Consider the following 11,555-nt stretch of genomic DNA (forward strand, 5'->3'; position numbering starts at 1 on the left):
CGTGGCGGGATGGGTTCAAGTCGCTTTAGGGCGCTCGCTGTTTGCCCTTGGCAGCAGCGGTCGTGCTAAAGGTCAGTTGACGTCTGGGGGCAGGACGGACCGTGCCGAGCATTGCGGCACGTAAAGCTTCCGCCATTAAATTCTGCCGTTCCCTGGAATTGCGCGATCGGATGGTGGGGGTCAGGGCTCACACAAGCGCTGCTTAGCGTGAGTGCTGGTCCCAGAAATCCATGCATTCGAAGGATTCGGACCAAATTGGTAAGCAAAAATTTAAAAATTGTGCTACATAATACAGGAAATTGGGTAGTGGTGCGAGCCATGACGGAAGTGAGGTCGGGAACCATATATCATTCAAATAGCGCCATACCCAAGTATATAAATGTTCGCAAGCCATATGAAATTACGAACAAATATACAAGAACAACACAAAATGGCAAAGTAAGCGCACATAACAGTATAAGGGTTTAGCAAGAACGTGCCGGCAAGTGCCACCTCTCAGCATGTTGAAGTGCCACAGGTGAGTCAACCCGTCTGCTACAGAGCCAATTCTGACACGGTTATCCAGCAGCATTTCTGACGTCATACAAACGCTTCATGACGAAATCAAACGATGATGCATTGAGGAGTTCTTTATACAAAATAATGAAATGTTGTTGGCTAGAGCAGTCTTAATCGCCTGGAAGTACTCAAGTCATTACGCACAAGCATATGTCGTCATGTTTGAGGCGGCGCACCGCCGACAAGCAGAGTGTGCGTCTCGCGTTGACCTGGCGGTTAACGACAAGGTCGTTGTCGCAGATGTACAGTGCTTCCGGAACTTCGAAGCTTCCACCTGTCAGAGCAATGGGCGAAAATGATGGTGCTATTAATCATGGGCTATCTACTCAGTCGGCTGTTGTGGACCTCCTTCAGATGGCGACGAGGACCTCCATCTTGCAGGTGCATCGTAATGCGCCTGCCCCAGGTCCCTGGTCACGTGACCTGGGTAGATATCGCACGGACGGCGCGCGCAGGCACCGATATTGCAGCGAAACTGGTACACAACACTGGTCATTTCTCAGCATACCCGGGTCTGGGACAAGTTGTTGTTCATAACAGGGCTGGTCACTTTAGGGCGCCGGTAGAAAATGATCAGCTTAATTTTGTCATAACGTTCCACAAGCTGGCACTTCCTGGGCACGATACCTCGGATCGACTTCTCGTCCTTTTGTATGATGGCAGCAGCCTAAAAAAGGACGAACGAGAAGATCGTGATAAGCAGATCTCTCTTCTCTCTCTTCCGCCCTTGATCTCTACCTAAAAACGGGGCCTAGAGCCACACATCACGCCTGAGACGTTATTCCTGTTAATGCTTTATGAACGCCTATGAAGTTTTCTGACGACCGAGACGCATGATGCCCTCGCTTTTGCTCTACGTCTCGTTTCCCATCTCCCTCTCGCTTTCTCTAAAAAAAAAATGTGGCCTAGAACCACACACAACGCCTATAACGCCATCCCCGTTACTGTTTTACGTACGCCTCTGAAATATTTTGGCCATTGATATGCATGATGTTCCAGTGAAACAAAGCAATTCAGAATTGAGGTTTGATACAAAGCTCCAAAAACTAGTACTGAACAGACCTATAGCTGACGACTTTTAGTGTCATTCGACCTGTGGATTGGTGTAGGAGCATTCCAGCAACAATTTGCCTGTTACGACTTCATGAAAAGTTTGCAATCGTGTACAGACTAGAAGTCGCGGGCAGACAACCGTCGCTGTGCGGTCACAGACCTTCGAAGGTCATGTGCCGCGCCACGGGTCACAGGTCAACGCGTCACCAGTTGCCGGGACCTCCCCCGACGCCGGGCGCGCGTCGCTCCGCCTGCGCCGGTTTCGCGGCGCCGTGCTGCCAGCGACGGCACGGCCGCAGTCCCCGCCGGGGGTCCCGCCGCGGCGAGCGTGCGCGCCGTGCATCGCGACGCGACGAGGCCGACGAAATCAGCGCAGGTAGGCCGGCCGCTGCCGTGTCGTGACGCAGCACCACAGCTGCGGCCCCGCGGCGCGCACCTGAGGGACCCAGAGGCGGGCTCATCGACGCTCGTGGTTTGCATTGACCGGGTCTCAGACACTTGCAGTTTCATGCAAAACTGAGCGCGGGCTCGGTGCCGTTGATAGAAAGCCGTGGGTCTGTTCTAAGAAATGGACTTGGGAAGGGTTTATGTTCACCAGGATGCCTGGCAAACATGGATGTCTGGCTACTTTTCCAGCGCAAACACGGATGGTACGTAGAAAATGGGCAGTGTTACAGCAGCGCGAAGCAGGCGATTAATAACACGATGTGATCAGGACGTTGGGGAGAGATTTACGAACGGAAGATGTTGCTACTTTTAAGAGTTAAAGAAGCTCTACTCTCCTGCGATTCGCCTAGAGTGAAAGACCGGGAGGCTATTAGCAAGATTAGGTTGTTGTTGGAGCTGCAGGACGTATTCAACTGCAGAGACTGTATGGCGATGCCTGCCTTTCCTCTTGGTAGGAACAGCGGGCGCCGCAGGAAATCGACCCACATACTTTTAATTTATCAGTTACGCTGGCCAGTCTCAGGAATCTGCATTGTCTGTAAGGGCCGATCGAGTGCGTCTCTGGTTAACAACCACAATAACACTGAAGCACCAGAATGGCGAAAGCGGTACGAAAAGCGTAGAACGAGCAGCTGATACGCGACGCATTTCCGCGGTTCCGGCAGGTAAAGGGGCCAAGGTTGCTCGTCCATGGTCGAAGCCGGTGCGTCACTCGCGCTGCCCGTCCCCCCCCCCCAACCCCAGTGGTCTCGTGCCGGGCACTGAAGCCCGTGCTATCCTCTCCAATACACAATCCCAAACATAAACAAACAGAGGCCTACACGATGTGGGGGGGGGGGGGGGGGCAGTGAGTAGTGCCGTCCAGTAACTGAAATGTAGCAGTGGAAAGGGGTGCCTTTCGTGCTTGGTGGTTGAAGTTGGAGACAGTTCGCCTTTCCGCCCGTGCGTCTGCACCGAAACAATGTCCCCCTTTTGTATATATGCATGAATTGGGTGGTGCATAAATTGACATTCAACCCAAGGTTGCCTTTAATCTTGTTAGCAAGGGCATTGCCGGGGAAACTTACGTCATCTGACGAATTTTGCCACGGTAAAAGTTGATTTCGCAAGGTCGCGGCATCATTGCCGACGCAAGTAAAAGCGTGTTGAAGATCAACTTTGGTCATTTGAATAAGTTTCAGAAATATTTTGTATAAAAGAATCAGAAATGGTCTTGAAACTTATCTCATTGCAAATGAAATCCCCTTAACAAAATTTGGAATGCGGCCGTCGCATTACAAAATTTGTAAACCGGCCTGACAAGCCAACCTGAGCGTTTAAACTGAGTGATTCATTGCACGGTGCGGCATGGAGACAAAGCCGTGCACAGGCCTGTGCCTGCCTGTGGATTGTGCTGTCCAAAATAACTTCTGTTTCTGGCAGGTGATTTCAGCCACAATTTTTGAAAGTATTTACTGATGGTGCTCGCTTGTTTTGGCGTCATTTTCTTGTCTCGACACCGTGAAATGAATTTACCTTGCAATGCTTCGGATGCAACGTGTTTTTACAGTTTTTTTCATTTTCTATTTCTGGTAACGTGGCGCGATTAATACCGGAATATATTTTTCTACGCCACAGGTAGGCGCCCCTTTCGTCTTCCTATCATTGTGTGATAATAAAGAAGCCTGTTTGTAAAAACAGGTACCGATAGGATTCCGTCCTTGGTGGTCAATGCATACGTCAACGGAGATAGACGTAGGTGGCCCACTTCAGACCAGAAAAAAAACAGTTTATTTCATTGACGTAATAACCCATCTATAATGTCCCTTTTCTCCCTTGCTTGGTATATCTACGACGATAGAACCGATGACGAAAAGGGCCATGTTGCCCTTTCCTACCCCCCCCCCCTCCCCCACTCCTCCTCGCCTACTTTGGAAGACGTCCTGACTTGCAGCCATGTTTGAATAGCATTGACAATGCCGTCACCAGCTAGTCAGAACGGCCCTCGGTAATGCGCACGCTGGCATTATCGCGACTTCGAACTTTATTGCACTTGCAATCTGGCTGGAATGGCATGGTCGTACATGCTTCAAGTGGCTCACATGGCATCTGTATAACCTCCATGATCAAGAACGCACATCACATTCACATTGCATTCTAGACGCAGGATAAAGCATAGCAAAGCCGACCTTTGGTCGAATTGCCCCCATAAGGTCTTCTCGATGGGCCATGCGACAGTGGACAACCGTGCATGTGGCATTCAACAACTTCCAGTGCACTAACGCTGATAGCGTGCGCGTGATATGAGATAGTCATTGCAGTTGGGCGGTCCAACATTTCGGATGAGTACTGCGATGGGACTGCATCGTAGTCCAAACAGGGAAGCCGATTCATCACCGATATACTCGATATACATACGAATACCACGATTCCATCAGCTATTCCTAACCTGGTGCCATAAGATATTCTTCAACTTAAAGAACCGTGATAAGAACTTGGGGCATTGCAGACTAGTCTAAGCTGGGTCATTCCACAATAAATCGATCAGAGGACAACAAGGCGCCCACTTCAAATTTGACGAAAATACATGTATTTGATAATAATACGGCCGAAGCATGCTATTGCATGTTTTAGAGCCCTACGGCATTCCGATTAGGATGTCAAAGCAGACAGAAGACATTTTTTGGGACTGTGGACAATTTATTTATTTATGTTTTCAGTGGGTTTACGTCTCTAGGTGCTCTGGGCGCCAAGATAGGGCAGAAAATGTGCAAAACGGTCAGAAAGAGCAAAAGCAACTTTGCTGGCTCGTCCGCACGTAACGCGTGACACGTACGAATGCAAACCTTGCACCAAGTGATTCTTGGTGCAACCGAGTGATCTTGGTGGCACCGAGTGATTCACCAAGTGAAGTGATTGGCAGCTCACCCACTCGTCCTGCAAAGTGATATGCACCGAAATTTTAAACGGTACATTGCTGGGCTCCTTGAGATGAGATCACGTCCCTACTTGCACAGCGCCGAGATGTGGCACAACACCTGAAAAAAAAACAGCCGAATTAGTTTTGCCAGCTCGTGGACGTGAGACATGTATGGCTCAAGACTGGCACCACGCCATTCCCCGATTCCCCTATCGAAGTGTGCGACTTCTGAGCCGCTCGGAGCGGAGAGGCCGCGAGACCTCGGCCACCTTTTGACCTCAGCCACTCTGGTTTCTCAGCTATACGCCCGCGAAAATAGGAAAGATATATCGGGACAGTATTTCAAAGCCACCTTGGCATTTATGACGTCATGATAACGTCATTCAATTCCTGCCATTTCACATGTCATGCAGGTACCAAGACCAAAAAATAACATTGTCGGGGCGTTCCCATCTGGCGTTCATGAGCACGACTTCCAGATATAAAGGCCGTCAATTGGCTCTCAATCAATATTGTGCAAGACACTATGACGTAATCAAACCACAACGCATTGAGGAGTAGATTCACTATACAGATATTTGGGCCGTCTGGAGCAGTCTTTTCCATTAAAAATCATACTAATAGTTACAAGTGAGCCTGTTTCAACGTACCTGATGTTTGCTTCAGTAACTTCAAAAGTGAAGCATTCCCATAAAGCAAGGCATGGCAGTGAACTACGCCACATGATCTCCCAGATGGTTATTTCATTTCAAAAGCTCATAAAAATGTGGAACACCACCTTTAACATCAATTCTAAATGAGGCACCGGGTTTTGAACACAGGCAGACCGCGTGGCTTAAATTCTTTTTCGGTGATGTGCGTAATTTATTCAAAATTTTCGGTGTTCACTGTTTGCGTTTGTTACTCCCAAACTGATAAGGACTAGTCGCCGAACACGTTTTGTATTTTTTGTTACCTTCAGTGAGCCCTGAGTGTAAGAGTACTTGCGTATCATGATATGTTTTGCCTCTTACGACTGTTCTCACCTTATCACTTCATCAAATGGCATGTTATAATCAACGCAAAACATCTAAAGAATAGTGACAACTAAATATGGAGTCAAGTACTTAAATGCAAAAATGTAACAACATGAATGCTGAGCCTGTTACACTATGCATTTTCAGTAATCACACATTCTCGCCCACAATGACACACCTACAGGACTTGCGGGTTTATCTGTTTCCACTGATCGGTGGCTAGACTACAGCGAGGTCACTGCGGCGCAGCTCACTTCTGCGGCACTGTGGAGCCGGGCGAGCTAACCCCCCCCCCCCCCCCCCTCTCCCTTTCCTCCCGCACCAAATTTGCGGCGCACGTTGCTGGTTTCATGGCTGTGACCAGCACGGCTGAAGGCGTCTAATGGCATCAGTTTAATTACATTCAACTGCACTTAACATGCGTTTATCTCGAAACCTCGTAACGTAACTTGATTGGCTTGCAGGCCGAGCAGGACGACTGTGTTTCCAGCGGAATGGCCCTTCCAACATAATGAAATTGGGATAATCGCTGCATTATGAGCGCAAAGCAATCTTTCAATCTGAAGACGTGCACTCGTAAGAACTTCATTCAATACAATTCATTGTGCCATACACCACGCCAGTGATCGAGTATGCAGCACACATCTCTGGTGCTCTTGGCTGAACACTACGTGTCCTCGTAACTGAACGGCAGTGGTGTTTTCCGAGGCCTCTGAGGCATTAGCGCGTGACGCGATGTCCCATGCCGGGGCGCCACTGCCTGGAGGTCTCCACGAACCGTGCCGGGAAGCCCGTCCCTTTTAATCAGCCCCGCCGGGCGGCCGCGCGGTCAGGAGAATTGCGCCTTAGGGCAATGCGCTGATTGTTTCAATAACAGCCTGTAATTTGTCGCCACGCGTCTCAACACCGCTAGGGATGACGACAGCGGACTGGTGCTGGATTCGATTGAGATTAGATTCACATCAAGGGGCACACCAAATATTGGTAAATCAAGTTCCATTCGAGTCCGTTGTGTTTCGCATGATTCAAGTCAGAGTTGACTGAATTCTTGCTTTTTGAGTTAGTTGCAGCAGTACACACTCAACTTGAATGAACATCACGTTATACATGTCCATACAGGTTCGAAAATAACCCTAAGTGTACATGTATATATATATTGCATGCCGAAGCATTGGCGTCTCGTTGCACAAGTTGTGCCATGCAATGTTTTCAAACATAGTAGCTTCAACCAGGATAGTTTGGTAGCGGATGACAGAAATACACTACTATGTATCTGCTGACGTTACAGATCGGTGGCGACAGAGTGTTTTTTTCCGATGCCCCTCAGATTAGTGCTATTCACAAATTGTTTCAGCCAGGTTTCACTTCACATATTGAACAGTATAAAGTACCAAATAAGTAGGCTTATTACTCGTTATAAGAATCGTGGCTGGCCTCAGCACCTTGCGACGAACGTGATCAGTCTGCCACGTGGCTTTTTCAACCGACGTGACATTTGAGACGAGTGACTTCCAATGCACGCTTCGCGGCGTAGCTGTGGGTTCAAGGCGTTCAATGCAAGGCTGCACGCTACCGTTGGTTCTGTTCATGTCGTGAGAAGCTCGCCCGCTTGAAGAACGTTGCTCACCGTCAGTTTCTTCAAGGCGGTATGCGGCTCTTATGATGATCTACCATGGAGTATGTCTCCGGTAGTAGCGTAAGAAAAGTGGTGTCTCTAACCCGTAACAGCTGACAACGGCCCTCAGCAGATTACGCTGTCGTCATGACAACGGCGATCGCGACAACTGCGGTTGTCGCAGACTCGGAACGCTTTCTGGGGCTTACAGGAAAAGAAGAAGTGTAGTGCTGTTGCAAAGCGATTACAGCGTAATTTGGACTCGAAAATAACTGAAATGAATAATCGTATTACATGTTGATCGAGCTGCACTGACACTATCCCGTGTGACTATTAGACGCAGGTGCCGGATGTTGAGTATGTTTTGGAAACATGCCCCAACGGTAAGACACTCCCTTTAACAGTAATTGGGACGTCCTTAAGAGACTGGCTCATACTTGTATGAGTCTTTGAACTGATATGGTCATGTTCATGATCATTCTCTGCATTTCACGGTTATGCCCTTCTTACGACCTGAAATGGTCGTTCGAAGCTAGATGTACGCGAACTTGTGCAGACTATTTTTCGCAGTCTGATGCGAAGTTATTCGATATGCAGGACATCATATTATCGCGGTTTGTAATGGATAGCATATGCATTTGGGCAGTTCTACAGATTTTGACGTGCAGTGAAGCTGATAGCCGAATGCACGGTGAATAGCGCACTAATCGAAAGCGCAAATGCGACTAAAAGTATGGCATCATGGAAAATATACAAGAACAATACAAAAGAATGCAAAAACGCCCCCAGATGCCGCTAATAACGTACACGCCTAGACCACTGACGCCATCTTCCTGCACGCAACGTACAAGCGAGTCGCTGCGTCCGCTACAGCGACTGGCGATCTGGCAACGACTCTGACGTCACGCCAGTGTTCCCAGACGTTGTCCAACGATGACATATTCAGGAGTAATTTTACTAAGTGTTGAAATTTCGTGATTTCAGTCAGTATTTTGCATTTAAAAGCATACTTATTGTTGCAAGTGAGCTTTTCCACCATGCCCAGTAATTCCCTCAATGTCTTCAAATATCGAGCATTGTCTTTAGGTGTGGGAAGTGTTGGACGATCGACGGCGAAAGCACCAATCATGAATCAGCCCCCAGCTAACATGGGATCGTTCGATTAATGTGGAGTTGAGTCAACCATGACTCTGGACGATGGTTTTTGTGGCTACAACCTGCTATGAAGTTATAGGTGTGTTAATATGTTTATTTTGTAGTCAGCTCGTGTAGGACATTTTTTGCTGTGACACTGTCAACTACGACTGTCTGGAGTCATGACCAAAGCATAGACACGTTTAAAGTACCATTGGATGGCTGCATTGGTCTACGTCATGTGAACCAATGGTTGAGAAGCCCTGTGAGGCTGATATGGGGTAAACCTGGCCCCACGAAATGGCCTGTGGCGGCACATTGCAAGCCCATGTCACCTCAACAGCTCCAGTTCCTTTGTCCATGATTTATGATACTACAATTACGTGTCACATAAGCAGTTAAAAGTTTTGCTTAAACGAAGCCATAGTGTCGAAGGTCAGAATTGATAGTTGTTTCGGTCTTCTGGATGCCATATTACGAGTGCTTGTGGAAGCGAAGACTAACGATGCTTAGGACGCTTTACGAAACCTTAAGTATCAACAAGACGCGGCGATTCCCAGTTTTCATAACTTCGTGGCCCTAATGTCGTCATGGAAGTCTACATCTCAGCTCTGGTACTCTGACCATACAATCATGCATCCATCCGTTTGACAGCATCTGCCAGTATCTGTTTTTTTTTTGCGTTATGATAACAGTGCCGTTCATCGTTGCAATGACTTGGTAGCCCACATGGCAGTGTGGTGATACAGCCAGCTTCGCCGCAACCCACAGCGATGCACGATAAATCAATTAACCAGCATATGTTCCTCACTGGCCCTCGCCGCTCTAACCCCACTCCCCTCCGCAGCGTACCGCTCGCCTGGAGTCGAGCGCAAGGTCACCGAGGTCATGGCCACGATGAACGTGTCAGGCGCCGAAGACAGCGTCGTCCGGCTGGAGTATGTCGGCTACAACATCCTGATCCCAACCATCTCAGCGTGCGGCGTGCTGGGAAACACGCTCAACCTGCTAGTGCTTACGCGCGGTCAGATGAAGGCCTCCATCTATATATACTTCACAAGTGAGCTGGGGGGGGGGACATCAAGGGGGGGGGGGGGCAGGATCACGCCGTCCTGGTGCTGTGTGCTGGTTGTGGCGAACCCCTGCGCACAGTGAGCTGATTGGGTGGATGACGATTTAAGATATGCTGTCATGTCGCGTAATCTTTGGGTCTTCGCGCTATCCATGTACTTTCCGTGGGTCTTTGGAATTACGCTGTCATATCCTTTAAAATTAGGAGTCTGAATGTTGGCAATCAGTATGGCTGGTCACGGTCTGGCAGTTCTGCAAGGAAGAAGCTGCATTTTCATCGCCCTCCATGCCCAAATATTTACATGGTCAAACACTGCTGTCGCCGTGGGTATATTGCTGGTCTATCTGTAAACGAACCCACAATTATCATGTTCGGCGTGAGGTGACTGACAATAACTCAAACATCAATCGTCTTGCCGCCCACAGCATCAATCGGCCGGGTTGGACGCGCTGGGCCCTTGTGTCGTTGCCGATGCTGGGCCCGCTGCTGCGCCCATTCGTTACCAGGCCTCATCTGCAGCGGCCACCTGCCGCGCGGCCCCGTCCACTCCGTCTGCCATTTCAGCCGACAAAACAAAACGAATGACGCCAATATCCGAAGATAAACAGCGCGGCTCAGACACATGACAACACCACGTGATCTGCCTGTTCGCAGCCCTGGCCATCGCGGATCTGGTCACGTGTCTTCTGATATTCTTCAGCGGCATTGCCAAGGGCGCTGCCGCTGCCAGCTACTGGTGGCAGATTTTCGAAGTGTACTTGTACCTGGGCGTCGGCTCGATCTCGACCACCGTCTCCATAGCGACCATCGTCATGGTTACCGTTGAGAGGCTGATACTGATCAGGTGAGCTCTTCGTATAAACGCTCTTGTTGCGTTATTTCATCTCACTCCCACGGAAAGGGAATGATCGGGCCCGAGTGCTCTTGCGTCCAATCTCGGTCTGCCCTGTGGATTAAGGCCCAGTCATATGTCAGCCCTGCAGTGTTTGTAGCTGAGCTCAGCGATTCAAGTGCTGGGGTCATGCTTGTAGAATGACTGGTAACTTCCATTCATGCACTTCAATACACCAGTATGAACGATCAGTTTGTGCGATACACAAACTGGTTTGCAATATTACTTCAGTCATTGCCTGTGCACGTTATCTGCTGGAGTAATTTTCCGCCAACGCCATCCTAACCTACACATTTTATTCCGCTGTCTCTCAAACTAAATTAACTTTACGCTGACCTTGCGTTGTGCTGACCATTGTTGCGGACGAAGAGTATCAGCGAATCGTGTAGTAATTTTACGTTATCGTTAAACTCATCCCCTCAAGACAGTGCTGGAAATCCTTATCCTTTTAGTATATTTTCTTGCGTGATAACTCGTTCTATGTAGATTTGGCCTTCCGATTTCGCATGCTCAGCAGGTAGGTTTAATATATCGCAGGGAAAGTGATAATGTGAGCGTGGAATTGAGAGTGAGAGTGGGAGTGAGAGCGAGAGTGAGAGCGAAAGTGAACGTAGAGAGAGTGGAAATAGAGAGGGAGGGAGAGAGATAGAGTGGAGAGAGAGAGAGAGAGAGATAGAGAGCCTCGCGCTCTCTCTCTCTCTCTCTCGCTCTCTCTCTCTATCTCTCTCTCGCTCTCTCTCTCTCATCTCTCTCTCTCGCTCTCCTCTCTCTCTCTCTCTCTCTCCTCTCTCTCTCTCTCTCTCTCCTCGTCTCTCTCTCTCTCTCTCTCTCTCTCTCTCGTCTCTCTCTCTCTCTCTCGTAGAGATCTA

At 48.9% G+C, this 11,555-nt stretch overlaps 1 protein-coding gene across 1 annotated transcript; it reads left to right on the forward strand.

Moving 5' to 3' along the window:
* The first annotated feature begins 318 nt into the window (after positions 1 to 318).
* LOC119089906 (putative G-protein coupled receptor B0563.6) lies at positions 319 to 10,642 on the forward strand. The gene is made up of 4 exons (XM_037212712.1): positions 319 to 327; positions 1,894 to 1,987; positions 9,570 to 9,782; positions 10,449 to 10,642. Exons 1-4 carry the CDS (start codon positions 319 to 321, stop codon positions 10,640 to 10,642), a joined length of 510 nt encoding a protein of 169 aa, XP_037068607.1.
* The last annotated feature ends 913 nt before the right edge of the window (positions 10,643 to 11,555 follow it).

The sequence above is a fragment of the Pollicipes pollicipes genome, unplaced genomic scaffold (assembly GCF_011947565.3).
Source record: "Pollicipes pollicipes isolate AB1234 unplaced genomic scaffold, Ppol_2.1 Scaffold_3087;HRSCAF=3621_pilon_pilon_pilon, whole genome shotgun sequence".
NCBI classification, from domain to species: Eukaryota; Metazoa; Arthropoda; class Thecostraca; order Pollicipedomorpha; family Pollicipedidae; genus Pollicipes; species Pollicipes pollicipes.

Coding starts and splice junctions, on each gene's coding strand:
- LOC119089906 (XM_037212712.1), top strand. Junction 1,988..9,569: donor GGCCGACGAAATCAGCGCAG/GTAGGCCGGCCG, acceptor TCCCCTCCGCAG/CGTACCGCTCGCCTGGAGTC. Junction 9,783..10,448: donor CATCTATATATACTTCACAA/GTGAGCTGGGGG, acceptor GCCTGTTCGCAG/CCCTGGCCATCGCGGATCTG.